Genomic DNA, 24,860 nt, shown 5'->3' with positions numbered 1-24,860 from the left:
TTATTTAATGCAAGAGTCTGAGGGGATTTTGCTTGCACTCTCCATTGAAAATCCCCTCAGAGCAGAGAGAAGCCTAGGAAGAAAGCCCCAAGCAAAGCTTCCTCAGCGTGAGAATCATACAGCCATAATGTGATGCTGGTTGCTACCAAGCAGCGGGGATGTTTAGCTCTGTGCTTCATACAAGGCTTCCTGGACTTACCGCCTGGGACTCCAAACTAGGACTTGCTGACATTCTCGTATATGACGTCGCTTATGCAGAACTGCTGCTTCTTCTTTTGCCACATCAATTGCACACACTGGTGAATAAAAATGTATTGTTCCTGGAAGAAAGAATGAAGGGAATTGGCATTTTTGTAACTCACAAAGTCTGATGAAAACCCAAACAGTGCTTCATAGCAGTCGTCGGCACAGCTTCCCTGTTTTGCACTCCCTATCCCCTCACAACACGCAGTGAGTTCTCTGCTTCCCAAATAATAGCCTCTTACTGTTGCACAGAGCAGCTTCAAAAGCACAAAAACTCACTAAGCTTCCCCCAGCATCATACAGTGAGAGGTGCAGTGAAACAAATTAACACTGTTGTAGTGTCAACTGTGAGGGCAGCCTGACTGGAAGCTGAAGTGATGGGTGATTTGCTAAGAGTTTTACCAATAACTGATTACCTGCTAGTTGTGACGGTAGCAAATTTTAGCTCTGAACAAGGTATATTGTAAGTGAAGTCACAACCATGCTGTGACAGAAGCACTTCAGCCGTATTTATGACATATAGCTTTCTAGAAATCTCATTTACGTAGGTTGTTCCAAAAGTAATGCTTCCTATTTGTTTCCACAGAAACTACAACAGATACAAACAGTACAATAACACTATTTGATAGAGCAAATTCTCAGCTACAAAATACTATTTTTTCAGCATAGTCGCCACCATTAGCTATGCATTTTCAATAGTGATGAACATAAGCCTGCATTCCGCACTCATAAAAACCTGCACCAATGAAGACACACTGTCACTACTGATGAAACGCACCACACACTGCCTCATGATGCTTGCTTCCACTGTTTTGTCTCCATAAATGTTCAGCAACCGTTGATGGATGTCAGTGGATGCCATTTTTTCCACATAGAGGCACTCAGTGACACACTTCTTCTTCATACACATTTCCATGTCAGATGCCATTCTGTCAGACTGCCCCCCCTGCTGCCATCTGTCACATGGCAACAAAATGTAATGGAACACTAGTGGGAAAGTTCAGCTGTACCACCAGCATGTTCCTCTGATAAAGTGGGCTAACATAATAACATAGGAAGCAGCGCTTTCAGAGCTGCAGTTGTAGCTTTAGAAATGATAGTTGCTATCATTCACAATTCCCTTTTTGTCTGGTTGCAGTGCGAATTATCAGATTCCAGGAGGAGGCTGTGCAAGCACATGCCAGCCATATGGCCAGTGACCATGGTGTGTAAGTGATGTGCTGGAGAGGAGCAAGGCTGAGCCCCATGCTTCTCACTGAGCAATGGCACTGCTGTGTGTGCAAGACATCTTTCCCATTCCAATCTGAAATGAAGCCCCATGCTGTCATGGTCTCTGAAACACACCTAATGGTGGCAGTTTTGCAGAATTAGGAATGCCAGTTTTGTGGTGCTGGCCAGTCAGAGAGGGGCAACCAACTGCAGGAACCTGTGGAGTGCAGCAATCCAATGAATCACAGAATCGTGGGGGCTGGGAGGGATCTCTAGAGATCACCAAATCCAACTCTCCTGCAAAGCAGGTCCCTTACAGCAGACTACATAGGTAGGCATCCAGGCAGCCCTTGATTATCTCCAGAGAAGGAGAATCCTCCCTGAACAGCCTGTTCCAGTGCTCTGTCACTCTTACTGTGAAGAAGTTCCTTTGCATATTGGTGCAGAACTTCCTATGTTCAATTTTATGGCTGTTTCCCCACAGAACGCTGAAAAGAAGTTGGCCATGTGTCTTTGACTCCCATACTTAAGATATTTATAAATAAAAGATCCCCTCTTTTATCCAGTTTTTAGTACTACAGGTGTAGTACTATCTGCTCTCATACTATCTGCTCTCATGTCTTCAGCCTGAAGGTTCTACATGGCCTTCTGGAAGTCCATCCACCTCACACTGCCTGAAAATAAATTAATTCACAGAAAAGTACCCAAATGCACTTAAGTGCAACAAATTGCATTCATGCCACACATGCATGAAACTGAAAAGTTTTGATAAGCTTTGTGTTCCCTAATGCTCGACTTCTTTACCAGTATGAGGCTGAAACCTAGGTTTGCTCACAGAGCAGTTAATTATTTGGGGATTTATCACCCCATGTGTACACTACATTGAAAGCAAATCATCATACAGAGAAACACTGTATTTCAGTTTGAAATATAGAAGTCATCACTTGAGTTTATTCCTAGCAGAGAGAAGGCAAACCCCAACAAATCCTCCAGTAATCCTTATGCGTACAAGACATGGGGAACAAGTGGCTCTTGAGCAAAAATGACTCTCCAAAGACAGAGGCAATTTAAAGCTTGAAAATCTGAGTGTGAATCTCAGTCTGTGCCCACAGTGGTCTGATGATCCCAGCAGGTATCAGAGCTTGAAGTATGTTTCAGGCCACATAAAAGTCAGGATTTCTTCACTCCCTTTGGTTTGAAGTGACTAGTTTTAATTCAGAGTGTTCTCCATTCTAACCTCTTTTTCAGGCTTGTGCTATTTTTTTTTAACTGCTCCATGAGACAGAGCCAACGTTCCAGCATGTGAGGAAATGTGAGCTCAGGTCAGCCCAGGTGTGCGGTTTCAGGTTTTCTAAAGGGAGCAATTCCATTGGCCCTGTACCTGAGTGCCAGTGCCACCTGCTGACATCTGCATAAGGCTCAGCAGGACTGGGCATCAGCCCCAAACAGGCAGTGACTTTATATGTTAGAAAAAACAATAACCACGTCACTTCAGGAGTGTTAATGCAGCTGCAGCTGAAATAAAGTACCACGATTTGTTTTCTGGTGTTTATACAAGTCCTTTTAAAGAATTGTGTTGAAAAGTGGTGGTTTATGGGAATGATCTGAGACTGATTTTTAAAATTCCTAGACAGTAGCAGGCATTTCTGTCGCTTTTTCTTCTCCTCCCTCCCCCCTGCTAAGTCTTTTCTGCTTTGCTCTGGGATAAGGAATCCTTGGCAACAGATTATCTGCCAGAGCCAGGCTGCTAACAGTGATGTGGTCCTTCCAGCTATATGATGGTTGCCAGCTTGTTCTGCATCTAACCAGTGGAGTAAAACAAGCAGGAAATCTTTCCATCATTAGTAGGAGAACTGGGAAGATTCCAGATACATAAAACCATCTGTTTTGGAATAAGAGTTTGGGCATATTTTTCCATACAGATATTTTGATGTGACTATTATGAAATGTCTCCCTCCAACATAAAAAGAGGTACCTAGTAGGTATACATACAGAGTGTGGGACTGGGTGGTCTCTGGCAAATTTCTCATGGTTCTTATGTCCTTTTTGCTTTGGGAATTTGTATTGCCATCATGTAATTTAGTTCATATGCTTGACCAGATTATACGCTCCTGAAAACCTGTGAGTGGCCATCCAATACTGATACCACTTCATGAGTCATTAATTCCTTCAGCAAGTCCAATTCTTTTCAAAATGGTTTGAAATTTTTAAATGGTAATCTCTTCTAATACATTTTTGCACATTGATTTTTTCAGAAAGTGAGAATAGCTCATCACCTTTGGAAGACATCAGTGAGATTGAAGACATTTTATCAGACTCTCAGCTATGCAGCAGATTAACAATATGACAATATTTCAATAAAGATGACAACTTAGTTTTCTCAATTCATAGCTACTTTGACAGGTGTTCAAAGGGGACAACAATCATTGGACGTGAGCAAGCTACAGAGGAGCATGAGAGAGATCCCATGATATATTCACACCAAAGTGTATTGACACAGCTTCCTACCTCTGTCTGCACCATGGACATTCTGTAGGACCTCATGTCAGATACCAGGCCCAATATATCTACGAACTCATGGTCACGGATGTGCTGTAAGAGCCGGTCCAGGGCTATGAATGTTCCTGTTCGTCCCACTCCAGCACTGCAACAAATACAGACGTATATCTTGTTTAGACTTTCCAGGCATGGGCATAGATGAAAATCAGAGGCACTGCAAAAAGTAGATGTCCTGCAGCTTAGATAATTTACTAGGGCAGGTCACCTAGTCATAGAAGAAAACTAGGCTGGTCAAGCAGGACCTGCCTTTCACAAACCCATGCTGGCTAGGCCTGATTCTCTGGTTGTCGCACACATGCTGTGTGAATGCACTCAAGATGATTTGCTCCATAACCTTCCCTAACCCTGTGGTCAGGATGACAGACCTATAGTTTCCTAGATCTTCCTTCCAACCCTTCTTGTACATGGGCATCACATTAGCAAGTCTTCAGTCATCTGGTACCTCCCTAGTTGAACAGAACTGCTGATAAATGGAGGAACATGGCTTGGCAAGCACTTCTGCCAGCTCCCTCTGTACCCACCGGTGGATCCCACCATCCCACCTAGCCCCATGGAATTGTGACAGTCCAAGTTGAGCAGCAGGTCACTAACTGTTTTCTCCAGAATTAGGGGGTTTTATTCTGCTCCCCACCCATCTTCCAGCTTGAGGGCTGAGTTCCCTGAAGATAACTGTATTTCAGTTATATATTTCAGTGATGATGACTATGTCAGCTGCACAGGGGCTTCTAACTCCTCCTGTTTATTGGCTGTGTTGTGTGCATTGTTGTAGACGCTCTTCAGCTTTGCTATTGATCACATCCCCAACACTAGCATGCTGTCCCTAAGCTCATCTAGTAGTAAGCCTGGTTTTATCCCTTTCCCCCTTAAAACCTAGTTTAAAGCTTTCTCAGTGAACTCCGTCAACTCCTGGACTAGAATACTTTTCCCCCATGAGACAGGTGATCTCCATCTGTTGCCAGGAGACCTAGTGCTGTACAAACCACTCCATAATTGAAAAAACAAAATTCCACCGAGAGCACCAGCCTCTTAGCTGTGTGTTCATTTGGTGGGTTTTCCTGTATTTTGCAATATTTTTCCCTGCTACTGAAGGAACTGAGGAAAACACTATTTGAGCTGCCAGTCCTTCAACTATTTGCCTCAGTGACCTAAAGAGAGCCAACACAGTAACTACTACCAAGGCTAGAAGTGTCTTAACAGATGTTCCTTATTCTGTCTTGTGGTACTTTCAGAAAAGTATGTGAGATTAAGTTTCAGTATTTCGTCTCAACACAGCTTTCACAAAACAATTTTTCACTTGTATTTCTTTAGCAAAAATGTTAATACATGAAAAGAGATGAAACGGAACTTTAGATCTGCTTATTTGAAAGATTCATTAATTGATATGTTCATAATATTCATAGATTCATTAATTGATATATACATAAACAGCAAGTGGAAAAGTTGTAATTATGTCAGTTCCTCCCATTCTTTAAAGTGTGAGAGCAACCACTGTTGTTTATCAATACATTTCTTCTCCCCCCACTTCCACTCATACCAGAACATTGTTATTTATAATGTATGTGGTCTAATATGTACAGTGTTGTGTAAAATATTATCTGAAAAGCTCTTTCTCTTCTGGTAGAAGCATCCTAATTAAAAAGAAGATGCTACAGAAAATGCTTTCTCCTATACCTTCCCAGAACAATTAAGTAATATAAAAAGTGCCATTTCACAGCCCTAATTTTAGTTCCTTCCCTGGCTTACTGGCATCTTTCTTGATAGTAGGACTCCAAAACAATATCCCCTATGTATTTTTCCATTAAGAGGTAGGGGAAGGCTGCATGCTTTGCTGCTTTTACAGATACTCTTGTTTTGCATCCATCAGAACACTAGCTGTCATTCCTGGAAACTTGAAAAGATATTACTCTATAACACTGTTTTCTGGAAAGTAGTACTCAAAAGAGTGCTGTGAGAGACACAGTGCTGACTAACATATCAGCAACAGACTGGACCAGGCTGGAGGGTGCTGACACAATGCTCAGCAACATAGCTGCTGTCTGAGGTGGGTGATGCAGGGCTGGCAGGTACAGAGCTTGTCCAGCCTCAACATTCTTTTGGACCATGTCACTAGGGAGTACACACACTCATCCACTGCAACCTGGCAATTTCTGTCCCTCTGAAGACCTACCGAGAGCAGCTCTCACAGCAGAAGCTACAAAGGGGTCTCAAGTCAGTGCGTAGCATTGCGTCAGGAAGCAATGTGGTATGATGTCACTTCTAGCATGACAACTGCTCCCAGTAAGACAAGGGGAGTGAGCATGTTCATCAAAGTTCAGATGACACACAAGGGATAAATGCGTCAGTGTATTAGCAAGCTTCCTCCCCAAAATTACCCTTCCAACCTATCTCACCGGGTCTTTCCTTCAACTCCCCACTGCCTTGGCTGTGAAATGTTTACCTGCAGTGTATGATCATGGGGCCTTTGCTCTTTATTGACTTCTGCCTGACCATCTGCACGAACTGCAGGATGCTTTCGGCGGCGTTGGCTGTGGGGACACCATGGTCTGGCCAGGCAGTGTAGTTAAAATGCATCACGTCTTGCACCTCATCAGCCTAGTGGGAAAAGCAGAACAGCAGTGTGTTCACAGAGGTTTTAGCAGTGCAGTCACGTTCAGTCAGACTGAGGTTTTGTTGTTACTTTTTTTTTCTCGATCCACATACTACCAAAGATAGTAAAATCATAAAGTCGGACAAAAGGGGAAAAAATCCTGTTGCTGGGTTTGGGATATGGTTTTGATGTTTGTTTGATTGTTTGTTGTTACACGGCAGTTAATTTTTTTTATTTTTTATTTTTTTCTTATAAATCAAGAACTGTTGCGCTTTTCAAGCTTAGGCTTTGTTCCTCTTTGTATTCCATTTCCTCTTCTTTTCTCCTTTTGCCATGGATAAAGAGCAACATTGCTGGCAAACAATTAATACTGGATTCATGAGAATTTTTCTTCTGAAGTTTAAAGAAAAAACAGAAGAAAAAACATCACCTCCTAACATTGTCATTGCCAGGCAACAAAGAAAAAATCTTAGAAAAATACCCATTATTTTCAAAAAGCATTTCTAAAACCTTCAGTAGCATTAGGTGAAATAAAATCCTCAGTACAGCTGATGTCTTCTTTCAGACATAAAGAGACTCAAAACGTGGGAAGAGCTATCTATGTGTTTGAGAGGACCTTATCACAAAAAATAACATGGCAATCAAGGCCTTTAGTTTTGCCATTCTAAATCAGGCTAAAGATCTTTATTCCAGAAACTCTTCTCTAGTCACAGACATCAGCAGGTCTTAGGGAAAGAATATTTAAAAGGAGACCAGTCCAAAAGCCTCTTAAATAGCTGTCAGTTTTCGTAGAGGGCAGTGCCTAAACAGCAAACTGAATTCTGTTATTTTCAGTAGATACCAATACAGCCCAACCTCTGACTTGATCCCATCATGTCTTATGCCAGTTCTTTGCTGTATTCTCACATGCTTTATTGAAGCAGCTGCAAAAGAAACTTGGCTGTTTCTAATGAGCTGCAAGTCTCTTCCATTTCCTCTACTTCAATAAATGAAAGCAGAGAAATGCTCTATTTCAGCAGCAGTAGGGAGTGGAGAACCAGTGGACACACTTTACACAAGATCCAGTCTAAGCCATTCCCTAAACTTATGCTACAAATATTGCACAATTGCCCTTTCGAAAAGATATTTTCAATTTCTACATATGTATTTTTAAGTTTTGAATGGCTTATAGCAATAAGATTACGCCTGACAGTAAAAAGGAAGCAAGCATATTTGTCAGTTTTCAGTAATTATCTGCGCCACAGGAATGTCTATAATCTGATGAACAACAGTTGCTTCAGTCTTACGTGCTGCTGGCAAGTTCACAGAGATGGCAACCCTAGGTGAAAGTCATGTGATTTAGACATTCACTTGTGTGGAGTGAGAGCAAGGCCATAACCAATTTTCTTAGGTGCCTTCCAGTGCATGCCAGAAATTGACAGATTTTAACAAAAAGCCTGGACAATAATTGCTCCCACTCTGCTAGTAGAGCAATGAAACATGATACACTTACATAACTAATTCGGAAATTCCTATAAACCCAGTCTGTGTGTTCTTCCTCAGACAGCATCTCAACAGTAATGTCCCCATATGCAATAGGATCTTCTGTAAAAGGCCAGTAATGATCACATTTCACCTAAGAGAGAAACATATAAATATATCTATATGCACACTTTAAAAAAAGCACAATCAAAAACATACTGAACTGCAGTTTTAGAAATGCCTACAGCACTGCTTGCTTCTTTCAATAAAAGGTAATATACCCTGTAATTACTTTCAGCTTCATTATTCTTGTTTGTATATAACTATAGGCATCGTTATGCATTAGTTCTCTGAAGGGGAGCATTAGCATAGCAAAGCATGAAAATACACATCTTTTTTGTAGATTGTTACATTTCCTCATGGAAGAGTTCTATGAGGAAAAAAATAGGGGAAAAGGAACGTATTAAAAACATGTATCTTTCACATTATTATATTATAATGGTAAGGGAAACATAAAGCCTAATACATGTGTTTTATTTTTACGTAAACTTAAAAGCACAGAATCACAGATAAGTTGAGGTGGGCAAGAACCTCTAGGTCCATCTGGTCCAACCCCTGCTGAAATAGGAACACCTGGAGCAGGGTGCCCAGGTCCATGTCCAGTGGCTTTTGAAGATCTTCAAAGCCCTAGACTCCATATCTCTGGACAATCTATGCTAGTGTTTGACCCCATCTCTCACAACAAAAAGCATTTGCTTGCGTTTAGACTGAATTCTATTTCCTTTTGTTCGTGCTTATTGCCTCTTGTCCTGTCAAAAGGCACCTCTAAGAAGAGTCTGGAGCCCTCATCTCCATTCTTTCCCATCAAGCGTTTACCCTTTTTCAAGCCAAAGAGTCCTACATTCTTCAGCCTCTTCATTTGAAAGATGCTCCAGACTGTCATTCATCCTGAAATGTTTACTGTAACTTAATGAAGTGAAATTCCAGGTCTAATGACACTGCCTCATGAAAAATAATGCAAATGAATCCACCCACCAATTAATAAATATGGTTTCAGAGTAGATCATTTAAAAAAATAAAGAAAGAAAGAAAAATGCATAAAACTGTTTTAGTTTCAGCTGGGACGGGATTGTTTTCTTTACAGTGTCTGATATGATGCTATGTTCTGATTCTAGGAGAAAAACTATGTTGATAAGACACCAGTGTTTACAGTTGCTAAGCAGTGCTGTAGAGAGCCAAGGCCTTTCTCAGTAAAGGGCCCACAGAGCTGAGAGGGAACAGAATTAGGACAGCAGAGGAAACTGGCCAAAGGGATATTCCAGACCATATAACATCATGCAGAAAAAGTTAAAAGGGGGTGGGAGTTCATGTCTTTCTCTTGCACTGCTCTGGGGACACTGGCATTAGTTGGATGGGGGTGGGGGGAGGGAGAAAGCAATTGCTTGTGCTTAAACCACACCAAAGATTTTGCTACATACCCGTCTTTTCTCATTGCACTGAGTGAGCATAACAATAATTTGAGATTTTTGCTGTAGAACCATCTTCCAAAAATCATTCCTTGTTTCTGGCAGCGGTCCTTGGGTTGCAATGTATTCCTGGGGGGAATTGTAACCCTAAAAAACAAAGAGATAAGTGTTTTTCACTAACATGTTTAATGTTTCAAAACACCTGTTTTGCGCTGGCATCTGTACTTTTTGGCATGTTTAATTTGTATTTTTAAAAGTGATCTCCAACATAAACCACTTCATGATTTTTACTTAATGATTACTTCACAACTTTTGCCAGTTTTTGGTGCTTCCAAGCATAAGCAATCTAGAATGGAAGACAGAAGGGGAAGCTGTGACTTCATAAATCTTGTGCCCTCAGAACTGGGAAGGCAACATTAAAAAAAATTAAGTACTGAGGATCCTAAATCAAAATTCCAGCTTCCAACATTTACGAGTTTGTTAAGTTATAGACATAAAAATTATTATATATGTAGTGCATGTGGTGATTTTCAAGAACTGATGTAAGTGGAAGTTAGCAATAAACAGGAATACATGCATATGTTTATATCATAAGGACCTAAATTAGTGAAATATTCATTTGAATGCTTTTGGAATTCAGGTGCTATATATTTTGTATTTCTTCTCCTATCACTATCAACTAGCTGTAAAAATCTCCTTATATTCAAAAAGACTGTCTTAAAGATCATAATAAAAGACCCAAAGAAAGGCTGTTTTAGCATCTGCTATAATCGTATTTGCAGAGATTGGAAAGCTATTCAGTATTCCTGATAAGAGCAAAAGAGAAATTCAGCATACAACATGATCCCATGCAAACTGGTCAGTTTTTGTGCCACCCCTGTACGTTTCCTGTGGATTGTAAAAATACCGACAATTTGGGAGCAATTCCCATAAATGTTTTCCTCTAGACATCTCTAAAGGTCAGTGCAGTCTAAGTTTTCCTGTTACACAGAATGCTGGTTGCTTGTATATCCCAAATGTCAAATCATTACTATCACAGAGACACAGATGACCACTAGTATCCGTGTTTGGAGGAGGTACTCAGTAAAGAAGCCATCTTCAAGGAAAAAAAAAACAAGCATTAAGATGATGCACCTACCTCTGTTAGGAAGACAAATTCAACGCTATGCTGTAAGTAAAATCAAGTAGATGTAAACTATAAAAAAATAATAAAATAGAACTCAGCAATCCAAAAAGAGTTGCTGCATTCAATCCAATTATCCATAACCCTATATCTTAGAATCTTAACTGATCTGTCAATGATGTTTTGAAGACTGGGACATTTTTCTTGATTCACTACCAGCTTGGACACATGCAGCAGTAGTGTTTAGGTTCATGTTCCTGTTGAGCAGAAACTAAGCACAAACAACATATTCAGCAGTACATGTGTGGATGATGGCTCAATGACAGAGAAGTGGTTTCACTGACTCACTTGAGAGCCCCTCCCTTTTCTGTAATCCTGACTCAGCTCTCCCCAGCACAGCCAGGACCAGCTCTGTCCTCTCTGCTCATGGCACACATGCAGAAATGCTCATCACTAAGTCAAAGGTCTTTTTCTAAACAGATCACAGAATCGCAGAATCACAAGACCTTCAAGATCATCCAGTCCAATCATCCACCTATCACCAACAGTACTCACTAAACCATGTCCCTCAACACAACATCCAAACCTCCAGGGTCGGTGACTCCACCAGCTCCCTGAGCAGCCCATTCCAGTGCTTGACCACTCTTTCAGAAAAGTAGTCTTTCCTAACGTCCAGCCTAAATCTACACTGGCGCAGCTTGAAGCCATTCTCTTTAGTTCTATCACTAATTACACAACAGAAGAGGCCGACACCCAGCTCACTACAGCCTCCCTTCAGGTAGTTATAGAGAGCAATAAGGTCTGCCCTGAGCCTCCTCTTCTCCAGACTGAACAATCCCAGCTCCCTCAGCCGCTCCTCATAAGGCCTGTGCTCCAGACCCCTCACCAGCTTTGTTGCCCTTCTTTGAACACGCTCCAGGGCCTCAATGTCTTTCTCACAGCGAGGGGCCCAAAACTGGACACAGTACTCAAGATGCTGTAGTGCACTCAACATAGCACACACTGAGCCCCAATGAAGGGGAAGTGGAGAACATGGAAATAAAACGTAGGCAAACCTTCAGGAAGCAACAAAGGAAACAAGTGGAAAGAGATGAAGAAGGTTTCCCTAGTGTTCAAATATTTGGCTACATGACTACAGCTCTGCTTAAACTTCAGTTATTTTAGAATTCTGGGTGCTCTTTCCTGGTAAACAGCTGCTTACCAACACAAAGAGGAAACTAGACTGGGTGCATTAGAAACCTACAAATGTTTCCAGTTTAAAAGTTTCTATTGTTCTTCCTATCTGTCTTAAGAAGCACTGCACCACTTCTTCATTCCTCCTCATTCCCCTACTTGTTATATGTTATTTCCACAAAGATTCGCTCAGTGTTAGTATGGGAAAAAAAATAGTGAAAAGTCTAATGTCTCCCTCCACCTTTTTTTAATTTAGTTTTTATTTTTTTGGTGGCTGGTGGAAAGAACAGCTCCCTTGCAGTAAAATACTGGTAGCTAAAGAAGATGCTGAGAATGTGACTGAGCCACCGGCAGCTATTGTGTTTTTTGCAGCAGACGTGTTCTAAGTGCTGTTCAGGACACTGTTCTTACTCACAGGAATATAGTTGGCATTAATGTAGTCAGATCCCTCTTCTTCATTCATTGAAACTAACCGGACACGACTAAAGTCATCTGTAAAAGAAAATGAAAAAATCATTGGCTATCAAGCATGGTGCTCAAAATTAAACCTATGCAGTCTGGAAAAAAAAAAAAAAATCTATTAAAAAAAAAAAAAAAAAAAAAGAATGCTCGTAAGAGGAAATGGCTTGAAGCTTAAAGGGGGTAGATTTATGTTGGATATAAGGAAAAAGTCTTTTACAGTGAGGGTGGTGAGGCACTGGAACAGGTTGCCCAGAGGGGTGGTAGATATCCCATCCCTAGAGACATTCAAGGTCAGGCTGGATCAGGCCCTGGGCAACCTGATCTAGCTGTACATGTCCCTATTCATTGCAGGGGAGTTGGACTAGAAGGGTCTTTAAAGGTCCCTTCCAACTCTAAGGATTCTATGATTCTATATCCACCAACAGAGAGCAACAGTTGCTTCAGTAAATACTACATGGATGTACCATCACTACTATTCAGCAAAATACATCTTTCGACTGCCAGTCTTTTGGGCTCCCTTAGGTTTCATTAAAACCATAAGAAAAATATAGTAGAAACAACACTGTATTTCTCACTTCCTAACTCCAGTCTTGATAAACATCCCTCCAAAAACATCCCTTCATATCTAAAAGAAAAAAATATATCACCAGCTTCCCTCTACAGGCAGGTTTTAGAAAAGGCTTTTATCAGTCAGAAAATCTGTCATGATTCCCCTATTACTAAAATCTTCTTTCCCTCTCAAGGGACTTTATCAGTGCACGTACTTACATGGCAGGATATTTGTGTAGCGATTTTTGCAGCGATTCATGGGAAGATCAGCAGCAAAGTGAGGTATGTCAAGCCCAATCAGTTTTAGCTCCTGAGTTAAGAGAGATAAAAATGCCAAGGTCAAACTCACCAAGACTCTGAAAATGAATCTTTGTGAAGTGAATGCTTGCTTCACTTCAGTACAAGACTGAAAATGTTCATAAAACACTTTATATACTGATGTTGCCAATGCACTGCTGCTATTGGAGGTTGTGGCTGCAGCCTGCTCTTCTCCACCTACATGTAGTTAACCAAAATAGTGTCAAATCAATAGAGTTGATAAATTCTTTCTGTGGCAGCCATTCACATCACTTTAAGGGCTTTCTCCTTAAGTGGCTTTTGGTCTTTTTTCAGGGGAACATTTGAAATTTTTTTCCAGACGTTACATTCAGTACTTATACCAAACTCTTCTCATCAAGACCAAAAGTCTTCTCATCAAAAGACTTTTAACTGGCACAAGGGTATATCAGCCACCCAGAACAGTGGAAAAACCTGAAAGTCTCCTTCTTTCCCTTTTAAGCCTTTGGAAGTTATTTCAAAGAGTAGAGCTTTTTAATTTAGCATTTGTAAGCTGACTTAAATGCAGGTGAATTAAGATAGTGTACTTCAATTACTGTTAAAGGTTGCTCTTGAAGATATTTTTGATGTTTGTTACTTTCTCATTTCAATGCTGCTCCTTGAATTAAAGGAGTTGTAAAAGTACTGAATGTAATTTGGGCCGCCAGCATGTCCTATATTTAAAGGAAGTGTATTGATCTGACAGTTATCTGGAATTGTACAGGATGAGAGAGTGAGATAAGCTTACTAAATATACTCCTCAATGGTACCAAGTCCTGCCTTGAAATTCTGCAGAATGTGATGTGAAGCTGACCCACCTAACAACAGCACACATTGCAGAGCACAGGAACACACTGCACAAACCTAACATCTGGAAAAATGCTGGCTGAAGTATGGTAGCTAGGAGAGGACAGTCCTTATAGGTTTACCTCAAACTGCAGAGAAAATTTATAATCAGAATCTTTCGCCATATCCTTGATGTAGCCATCAAAATCATCCAACTGGACAGGGCTTTAAAAAGAAAAACACACAGAATTAAGAAAAAAAATGCATTAGGTTTCATTTCTAAATCCCCCTAGAACACTATATATAAGTGCTGCTAGTGCTGATGGGTTTGATGTGGGTTGGAAAGTTCAACTTTGTATTGTCTCACTGTGTTTCTGGCACCAGGGTGGCCACCAATTAATTTAAGTTCCTTGTGTGCCATGCAAAATGTTGTTTTCACAGGAGCAAAATATCTGGCAAAGTGACAATTTTACAACTCATCTGAGCTTTCTTCACAGAAGAACAGATTTCATATATAGGCTTTGTCCAGGAAAAAAAATGTCAGAACAGTATTTTGGATGCCACTATTTTCTCTGCTGGCTTTGAGAGCTATACATATTTGTTACAGTGACTGAATTCCCCTCCTGGAGAGATACTGACTGAAAAAAGTGGCATATACCTATATAAAAGCATGCAGAGCTTCATCAGGTATAAATTAGCTTTGATTTAGTGATGCTCATCATTTTACACGCTTTTCCATTAGGTGAGGGTTTATCTTCAGTACAGGCACAACCTCTAAACACAGAGAAATAATTAGGCTAACACTCTGAATAACTGAACGCAGGTAAACAGCTTCCCTCACCTAATTATCATGCTCTAATTTACAAGCTACTGAGGCATGTACACAGTAATCTTTTCATTTACTTTGAGGCAATATGCCCAGAGGAACCTGTCTCATCACCACTTAATTACTCCTGTTTACCCGTTAACATTAATGATCTCCATGTTCTAACTACAACTGTAATGAGAACCTTATGTCAAGAGGGAAATAATACCAGGAACAAATGTATTCCAGTTTTTCATCATTTGCCATTTTTAAATAAGGATAAGCTCCATTGGAATAACTAAGTTGGATAATTGATCATTTCCCCAGTGACTAATTTTCTATCAGTGAGGAGCTGTTTTACAATTTATCTTTTGAGAAGAATTACTTTTGTCCAATTACTGTTTGCTTTCTGCTTTCAGACATCTATCTTAGGGTGTTTTTCAAGAAGTTTTGTACATCTGTAATTGCAATACCATTATACCATGTACTCCAATAATGGATGTTCAGTTTAAGGAGATTTTTTTTACTATGTAATTATTTAAATATCAAAGAAGTTACATACTTGGTCAGTTTTCTCTTCTTTAGTCCATTTTTACTCCTGAAAAAAAAAAAAGAAAGTAGTGCTTTTTCATCTGTTAAACTACCATGTATTCTTTATTCAAGTTTACTACTGGTTTGAGAATATATGCTTTCTGGTCAACGTGATAGTCAGGATAATGTTGGCAATAATATCTTGGGCATTTTTAAGTTAGTTGCAAAATTTCCATTGACGCTAGTGGGATGTATTTTCCATTCTGTGGTTCTGAAAAATACCACCTTATTCTCAGAATAAGCAGGTTCTCTGCAAATACTGACCCAACAGTATTAATGACTTAATGTGCTGGGGCTGAGTCATGAGCCTGCCTGAATTCCTGTCAGTGTTACGGCAGGAGTGGTAGCACCAAGGTGTCCCCAGGCTGCTCTATTCTGGTTCTACTGAGCTTGGAAATGATGCCAACAGGAGAGAGAAACTGCTAATGAGAAGAGCCTGTTGGGCAAAGAGAGAACACTTGCAAATTTGAGTAAGAGTGAAGGAGAAAGGAAAGGACCTCGATGCCATTTCTCACCCATCTCATAACGTGCTTATGATGATCAATGAAGACAATGACAAATATCATACTGACTTAGCTGGACTAAAGCTTAAACCTTAGATAATTTTAATTGATTTTTAACAGCTAGAGATAATTATTCCAGTCATGTCTTCTCAGGATTTATAAGGGATATAATTCACTAGTGGAAGTTGTGAGTGAGCTAGAGTTAAATGGTATAACCCATAACAAATGGACTTGGGATAAACAATAAACTATACAATAAACTAACCATCACCATGTGGATTTTTGGAGGATGTGCATATGTGTGCTCATGTTGTAGTTGCCACAATTAATTAACCAACAAGATTAAACACACCAAGTCAGCAACCTAAAATAGCTTTGATAGAGGTTTGAAAACAATGATTAATCCTGCTACACCAAGCACAGAGCACAAGTAGATTCTCACTTACTCAGAAGGAATTTTAGTGGAGTTATTTTTTTTTATTCTTGGGCATCAAATATCTATTTACTAATCGTATTATAATGATATATTTTAAATTTAATTCTAATAATAAAATGATTTCTAGATACCATGCACCACAGCTTCAATTGGTAAATTAAAGGTGAAGACTTTTAATTTCAAAACAATAAATAAAAAATACAAAAGGAAATTATTAAAAGTGGAGTATTTGTACTTTTCTATCCCTTCAAGATTAGAAGTGAAATAGTAATTAAAAAAAAAAAAAATCTAATGTCCAAAATTAAATTCTACAAAATGTTTAGTTTTCAGAGGAGCCATCAGCTTCAGCAATTTTGTTAACTTGTCAAGGTACATTTCCATTTAGATGTGAAGCTTTGCTGACAGAGTTAAAAAGAGCTGTGACAACACAAACTTCACACTAACAGGGTAGTTTACTTTGCAAAGCACCATTATATACCTCTTCAATCTACAATGCTGTCTATACAGATACTGTTACCCATTTGTACTCATTCATGTGTACTACATCTGTATATAAACAAGTAGCATTTACACTACATCTTCAAACATCTCTTTTTTTCAAAGAAGTTCTAACATTAATTTATCTAGACTACTTAATGCATTTCTTTCCTGTTCACTGTAACTATGGTACATCTTTTTTTTTAAGGTTGGGCAGAGTGCAGCTCATTTCAAAAGAAAAAAAGAATATCAAAGTGCTATTAATGATGGGACTTCCTAAGAACTCTTCTCTAAGGAACACTTCAAGAGGCAACAAAACAAATGATTGACATCCATTTCTCAGCAACAATTTCTTCTGCTTTGATTCTCTCAAGAGGCCTTTGTTTCTTAGCACTGCATTTGTTCCCTGAATGTTCACGAATGTTTTAAACCAAAGTAAGTACAAAATAAATTCATTTGAAACATCATCTGGCGTTTCATCTTTTCTTCCATTTACCCTACAGATTAAAATACAAAGACAGCAATTCATCTTATCTCATTCAACTTCAGCTTCTTGAAAGGCAGTAAAGTAGACCAAACTGGGAAGTTTGATTGTAGGGGAAATTTCTGAAGAAAGACACATATCTAGGGAAGTGAGGTAATAGTAATGTATATTAAACAAGAACAGGTAAAGAGGGAGATGACTCTTTTTGTGTCTTCAATAGAGCAAAGAAAACTGTTCTCAGAAATCCCTATGCTAGAGATTTCTATGACTGCCTACCAGGGGATTGGTGCTGTATGGTAACATGATGAGAAAATGTTTGGTCAAAAGCAAATCTTAATTTTTGTACACCGCTATCCCTTGGACTCCAGACCATCAGGAACATACATTTATTTTATATAAATGAAGCATTTTTGGATCATCGCCAATCTCTCTACGTATTTTGTAAATGGTTCATAAAACACTTCTGGTTCTAAATAGACCCTGAGACTTTCCTGGTTAACTATAACTATATATATATATATTTACAAAGCAATTTACAAAGCCTTTATAAACTATGTATGGACAAAAGTGCTGAATACAGACACACACACACAGAGACACACACAGTGACCCAATTTTTACACCTGGGGAATGCTAGTTGGCATAGATTTTCAGTGAATTGTTGTTTCCAAAAGCAAAACTGCACTTTAAAAGCAAGTCATTTGACATCATACAGCAGAGGTGGGCCATTATGAAGCAATTTTAGTAAAAGAAAAGCAGCAGAAGGCAATGAGCAGATGAATAACTGGGACAGAAGAAGCCAGGATTTATAATGAAATGGCAAAAACTGCAAAGAGACATCAATGAAATGAATATGATTATCACCATATAATTAGCTTTTTAATAGCAAAAATGGGTTGGAGCATAAACAGACATAAAATAGATGAAGCAGGGTAGCAAATACTTTGATACCCACATCCTCTCCAATCCATGTTCTATTACAAGAAAATTATAACTTCAAGAGCTTTGCCCCATTTGAAAGCAAAAGTATCACACCTTTTTCATATAACAGAAATTAACATTGTTTACACATTGCATATGAAAAAACAAGTAAATCACTTACCAAGGATTAATATAAAATGCCAAAAGATAATCAGTCCAAAGGCATGAGGGTAGCAGAGTTAGGAAAGCAAATACACTTCTACGCCTGTGAGCATTAATAAATAACATACATAAAGATGAAAAAGTGAGGAGAGTTAGTAAGACAAACAAAAGTCAGGCGATCAGCAAATGCTATTCTAAAATTCAGCTAAATCCACAAAGGCTCTTCTTACTTACTTCATAAGAATATTATTAGCATCCACAGAATTTTTTCTCCTCAACCTTATGCCCTATATATGATTTTCAGCCATCCAATATGAAATTCTATTTGATCAGAATAAATGTGTTTTTTGGTATTGATTGAGGCCTGTGATTCTAAATCAATATTAATTGATAAATTGGAAGCTTTTCAGAGTAAAGGGTTTGAGAGTTTCATCCACAGTTTTCACCCATTACTTAAGTGGTGCTAAATCTGTTTCCTGATGTTTGGAGCTATTTCAGAACAGACATTGTTTGCTTTAACCACATATGACTATGCAAGTGATCCTATGGGTATCAGTAGGAACATCTGTATCAGAGTTAAATTCAGATCATTCCAGTATCTCTTAATATCCTCAACTGAGTCAGATTTCTGAAAGCATTCACATAACATTTTGCATTGTCCTATCTTCAAGTACTTTCAACTCTCCTAGGTTTTTATGAAAATATCATTTCTGCTTCTCCTAGTCATGGTTTCCTTGCAGCTAATGGAAACTTGAGTACAAAATAGTACTAAATTTCTGCATTTCTAATTTATTTGCCAGATTAATCCAAGAACACAATCAGGCCAGTTCTTCCTTCTGGTTGAGTGGAATATAAATACTTTGCAACTGTGGAAAGCTCAAATTTCAACAAGAAATTGCCCCAGTAGTAGGGCTTCAGGCCAAATATACCCTCCTTTTTTTTTTTTTTTTTTTTTTTTTTTTAATTTGTTTTGTTTTGTTGCATTGCTTTTTTTTCCATCAGAAAATTCAGTGTCCTAAAGGTAATATCATGCTTCCACAGCTGTTCTGAAGAGGAACCACAAAGTGGAGTTTCTTTTTTCAGTACTCCTGGCTATGATGAGATAGGTAGATACTGTACTTTCCCCAGAAAGCAAATCAACTACAATAATCTTCCAGCCCAGAATGGAAGACTACCCTCACACTGATAACTCTAAGTTACATTTCAAGAAGTTTTACTGCTGAGTAGAATGGGCAGTGCAATTTATGCTGGGCACCTTCCCCAGATGTTGGTAGGGATTGCATGGGCCAACCAGAAGCGCAAGCTCTGCATGGAGCTTGGAGAAGCTGCTCCTTCTCTGCCACTTCCTCTGCTGAACAGCCAGCCAGCATTTCCTCCTGAAAATGGCTAACAAAACCAGTGACAGTGCGTTATTCCTCTTTTGTGCTTTGGAGACAGCAACAGCAAAGCAAAGCCAGCGTAGCACTTCAGCTTTCTGGTTAATCACATACTATAGTAGTTGTAGGATCAGCTTTTTACTGCCTGTCTGCTGTTTCTATGGAAATGGACTGAGGATTAAATAGTGCCTTCCATAAGCATAGTGTTGGTGTGACAGAGAGCTTTTCATTAGGCTAAGGAAAAAGACATGATGTTGCTAAAATATTCTTCTTTCCTTTGGGATATCCCACAGAGGTTTTCTAGAGCTTTTACTTTCTCTTGTTTACTGATGCAGAACGAATTATTTAAGCTTGTGTCTTGTTCCATTGCCAAATCATCATGAGCAGTTTCTACCCTTGATCATATCACAGATCAGTATGCTTGCCCACCTTCTTGTGCTGTTTACAGTACAGATTTAGGAACTTCCAACTTTAAAACAACCGATTTTCTTCAATGTATGAAAATTACATAATTGTCCAATAAATAAAATATTGTTTTCCTGGAATTACATAGTTTTTCACCTACTACTGAGATGTACTGAATTTTGAATTTTATTTAATAGGGGGGAGAGATGCAGAGATTGATCAAATCCTGAAAACTGCTGAGCTGCATTTTTCTTAGGATTCAGTGGATATGCCCATAGCACTCTTACTAAGTCCTTGGAACAACAGCTAGCAAAGTTAGTTTCTTAATCATCTGTACCAGTCTGTGGGATCATAGTTCCCATTTGGCTGCCTGGATGGACAGTGAATCTGTAGCTGAGTAGACAACAGAGGCACACAGAACAAGAAGTCTTCACTTATCCTCAGAGAAGTTAAGACTGTATGATTAGGGCACGTTGACTTCAAATACTAAACATTTGTAAAGGTTTTAAGCAGGAATGCTTTCTAAAATTTATTTTTTCATAACAAAATTTATGTTTATATAAATAAATATCTATACACATAAATACACATCAACAAAATCAAGCAACAAGATCCTTCACTTACACGCCCAAACCTATTAATTAATTTCCTTTCCCACAAAAAAAGCCTTTTATGGTTTTAATAACATCCGTTTCTAGTTTAATCATTTGATTCAAGCTTGGATATTTAATTAACATGAGTGTTTGATCTTCTGCCTTCATCGCCATTAATACAGCCCAAGAAAGAGAAGCTGAAAGAGAGATTAGTTTCTACTGCTACAGCTGGCTGCTATTAAAGCTAAACCAAGCAAGTGAAGCTTGTTTAATATCCAGTTAATTAGCAGCACAGTAAGATATTGACAGGATTTGCTGGGCTTGTTAGTTCAGTTTGCACGCTTATTAGCAAAAGGCTTGTTGTGGTGCAGTGTCAACTCATTTAATTCTGTCCTTGCTGGGCAGGCTGGGTCCCATGAGATCATGGAAGTAGTTCCCAGTGCATCGCTTTCCAGATTCTTAGCTGTCAACAAAGCTGACCAGAAGCATTAAAGCAAGGCTCCTCCTATGTACTGGAATGGGGCAGTAGGGGGCTAATACTGTGTTTCTAGATATCTGTTTGGACTTGCCTTGAAAAACATGGGTTTTTTAATGGAGATTGATAATAAGACCGTAAACCCTAGATCAGTCATTAACACCCATATGATAATCAAATTAGGAATGAGAATGGCCATACTGGTACCAGTGAGGTAGGCCTTAGAGCCCTTTTGCTTCTGTAAAAGCTAATCCAACTAACTATCTTTGTACAAATACTTCTCCTCAGCTGATAGTGTCAGTGATGGTTTGGAGTCCATAGTCAGTGCCTATAATCCTTGTAGGTGATTTTCTAGACTAGAAAAAATAAGTTTTTCTTCCAGTCATTTCAACAGCACTGAACACAAATTTGCAGTCAGTATTGAGTTGGTTTACACTTGTCATTACATCCTTTCATTGCAAGGAAAAATAACTAACAGCAATTTGTGAAGATGGTTGTTGATTAATCATCTACAGACAAGCTTAATCCTGAAGAATGGAAGTGCTGATGGACTTATAGATCAAGTTTCTACACTCGTGTTACTTTAGGAAATAAGTCTTCAAGAAAAAAAAAATAAATAAATAAAAATCTGTGCAATAAAACTTCAACATCTATGCAACTTTGTTGACATGTTATACATCATACCCTACTAAAAATACCAGCTGACAGTACACACAGTCTTGAGTCATCGTTCAAGAAATAAAATCCTGAAGTAACAGGAATAGTAATTTTATCATAAATAGGGACAGTGATCGCATTTAAAAAAAAACAAAAACAAAAACACACATTTAAAATTTAAAAGTCATATTTGCCAATAAAGCAGAGATGGGGAAAAACATAAATAAAAGCTTTCTTTTTAAACACTCACCAGTTATATGGTAGCTTTCCATCTCTCTCTAATGATGCAAAATTGACAAAGGTTCCAGCCCCGCACTCCCTGTTTCAGGAAGACCATTGAGTACAAAGTTACCATCTTAGGATTCACAATGCTTGCAATGATGCTGATTCAAGAGAGTACACCAGAAGTTTCTGAGATGTGCTGAGAGCTCAGATTTGTTATCAGGTCTGAGATAATGTGTGATAAACAAAACTGAAATCCCTTAATATAGTCCTCCAAAACCATTAACCTGAGATTAGGCTTTCTAATAATCTTTAGAAAACCTAAAAAAAAAAAAAAAAGAAAAGGCTGCTAATAAAAAACCCAAATAAGCCTCATCTTCTATTCAGAGTTGGGATTTCTATGGTATGGCACTGAAACCCCTGGTGGCCTCAGTAAACACACGAAAGATTTACCTTTCTATACTAAATATTCCCAGTCCAACTCCTTTAAGGAAAAGATGTATATTTGTCTCCATTTGACAAACGCGTGGTAATTTTGAGTTCAGAAAACAAATGCAAAAAAGACTGAATTTCCTGAGGAACATCTCAGTGAATTTATCACAAGTTCATTATTTTCTGCTGCAAATAATAAACTGACTTGACTATTTTTCCTTCCTTGATTTAAACAAACAAGTGCTTGCAGCTTCACTGGATTTACTTTTTAATTTCCTCTTGGGTTTTTTATCTTCTATGGCTAGAAGCAGTGTTGAAGAGAACAAGAAACAGCTTTAGGCTGCCTGCATAGTAATTCAATAGAAAAGAAAATTAATTTAGATGGTATTTTCCCAGAGCAAGTCACATATAAAAGGAACCAACCACATAATATTCCCTGAAAGAAACGGCCTGAAAAATCTATGTGATGTGGTCGTCTGTTGCATGGAATATGTAGCCAAGACAAGATACATAAAATGTAGATTTTGCTAGGTAATCAAATACAAGATTTTATACACAAGGCTTTTATATGAAACAATTACAATTTGCTAGGAGAGTAAATGAATATAAGGTATACAGCATAGATTATAAAAGGATGAAGACTCCAGGAACCTTCCAGACCCAGCAGATAAGCCCCATACAGGGTGTTTGGAGTATTCTCCACTGTTTTCTTACTCCATAATGTAACTTACACAAAACTGAACTCTTACAGGTGAGATATCCAAGGAGAAATTGAATGTCTGTGTTCAGGTATAAATGATTGGTGCAGACATCTGAAGGAAAAGGTTCTGTAAAAAAGTTTTTCTTGTACAAGATAATTTTTTCCTTCATCTGTACAATAGAACAAATGGGAATAGTTAATGCTATAGGTGAACAGAAGGACTTGAGATCTTTCCTGGGTTTGTAGGTCTAGGTTTATGCATTCTGACTGCATGAAAAGGGCAGATCTAGGTAAGAAAATCTTCTTTGTCCCATGCTGCTGTTCCCATACGATGGAATCCCATATGAATGGAGAATCTGGACAGACAAAGACCAGGAGTTGGATGTAGGCTGTCAAATGTTCTAGGGACAGACTGTCAAAGCCCTGAGTGCACCCTTCCTCATCCTGCTGGTTTGGCTGACAGGGTTGAGGGCTTGCATGGCCCCTGAAATGGAGAATCATGGACCTGATGAACTAACCATGGAATAACCATCTTATCTGTTGATACAGAAAACCCCTGTTCAAAACCGAATGAAAGATATGCAAATCATTTTGATGTCATGATCATGCCAAGGTGCCTCAAACCTTAATTATCCTTTAAGTTCCTGACACAACCCTTCTGTATTAAGTGACCGCCCTTCTTATTTACCCAATTCAGCAAAGTTAAAATGAGACAAATGTTCAGGCTGATAGCTCAGGTCCAGAATGAAGGTAAATAGAATATATGATATTTCTAAACTTCAGCAAGGCCAATTTTGTGAAGGAATCACAAGCTTCTCAAGTATTACCCAAGTATAAAAACATCCCAAGTTAATAACTACTGACATAATGTGTTGTTGCATTCTGATAATTGTGACATTAAATTAAATTTGGACTCACCTGGCCATTTGCAGATGTTTCCTCCTAAGCACAACAAGGGTCACCAGCAGCAGTCCAATGAGAAGGACACTTAGAATGGCTAACACAGAGATTACCACTATGTTGGGATTCATCTCAGTGACTGTATATACAAACAACGGGATCTTGGTTATTTGATTGAGAAGAACTAATTTCCCTTAGCCCCACCCACTGTGTTATATTTATGAACTGTTCAGCCTAGAGTTTTACAGAGAGGAAAATATACTACCAGACATAAAAGGACGTTTTGACTAGTTATTGCTCTTACAACATTTCCACAGGGAAATGACTTCACTGTGGCATTTTGTGTCCTGATATTTTTATTTCTTTTTCCTTAACTGTCATACTTAATACAAGAGAAAAATGGACAAGGAAATACAAAATACAGATATTCTTCATTGTCTATGTCTCCAAAGCACAGTTCCAACTCTGAAGGTGTTCTTCAGCAATAGTCAATACCTTCTCTGATCCAATAGCAAAATAACAGGCAGAGGCTCTGTTAACATACTGGGTTGAAGTAGATTGAATGACATCGGCAAATAAATTGCAACAGTATATTCTGTTTTAACTAAGAGGTCAAAACAACTCTCATTAACAAAATTTTGATTTATTTTTGTTCCATATTACATTTATCAGTTTTACTAGCATAAGAACAGATAACCTATTCCTCTCATTCCATAAGAAAACCTGTCTGCTCTACTTGCTCAAAATAACTTTACATCTAGAGAAGCATTTTTAGAATAGAAATCACA

At 38.6% G+C, this 24,860-nt stretch overlaps 1 protein-coding gene across 2 annotated transcripts in view; it reads right to left on the bottom strand.

Annotated features, from left to right (window-relative positions):
- Window positions 1-24,860, bottom strand: part of PTPRO (protein tyrosine phosphatase receptor type O) — a 149,658-nt gene that overhangs the window by 2,329 nt on the left and 122,469 nt on the right. For both annotated transcript variants that reach the window (XM_090145733.1, XM_090145734.1), the window contains 12 exons: window positions 24,091-24,211; window positions 22,069-22,137; window positions 18,332-18,415; window positions 15,301-15,336; window positions 14,077-14,158; window positions 13,052-13,142; window positions 12,237-12,313; window positions 9,538-9,672; window positions 8,091-8,213; window positions 6,449-6,603; window positions 3,961-4,096; window positions 200-320 (listed from right to left, as the gene is read on the bottom strand). In XM_090145733.1, the coding sequence (XP_090001859.1) occupies window positions 216-320; window positions 3,961-4,096; window positions 6,449-6,603; window positions 8,091-8,213; window positions 9,538-9,672; window positions 12,237-12,313; window positions 13,052-13,142; window positions 14,077-14,158; window positions 15,301-15,336; window positions 18,332-18,415; window positions 22,069-22,137; window positions 24,091-24,211 (1,214 nt within the window). In that variant the 3' untranslated portion in view covers window positions 200-215. The remainder of the gene's footprint in view (window positions 1-199; window positions 321-3,960; window positions 4,097-6,448; window positions 6,604-8,090; window positions 8,214-9,537; window positions 9,673-12,236; window positions 12,314-13,051; window positions 13,143-14,076; window positions 14,159-15,300; window positions 15,337-18,331; window positions 18,416-22,068; window positions 22,138-24,090; window positions 24,212-24,860) is intronic.

The sequence above is a fragment of the Phasianus colchicus genome, chromosome 1, assembly GCF_987193195.1.
Source record: "Phasianus colchicus chromosome 1, bPhaCol1.hap1.1, whole genome shotgun sequence".
Taxonomy (NCBI): Eukaryota; Metazoa; Chordata; class Aves; order Galliformes; family Phasianidae; genus Phasianus; species Phasianus colchicus.
Note: the sequence above shows the minus strand (reverse complement) of the source record. Positions and strands in the feature narration are given on the sequence as shown.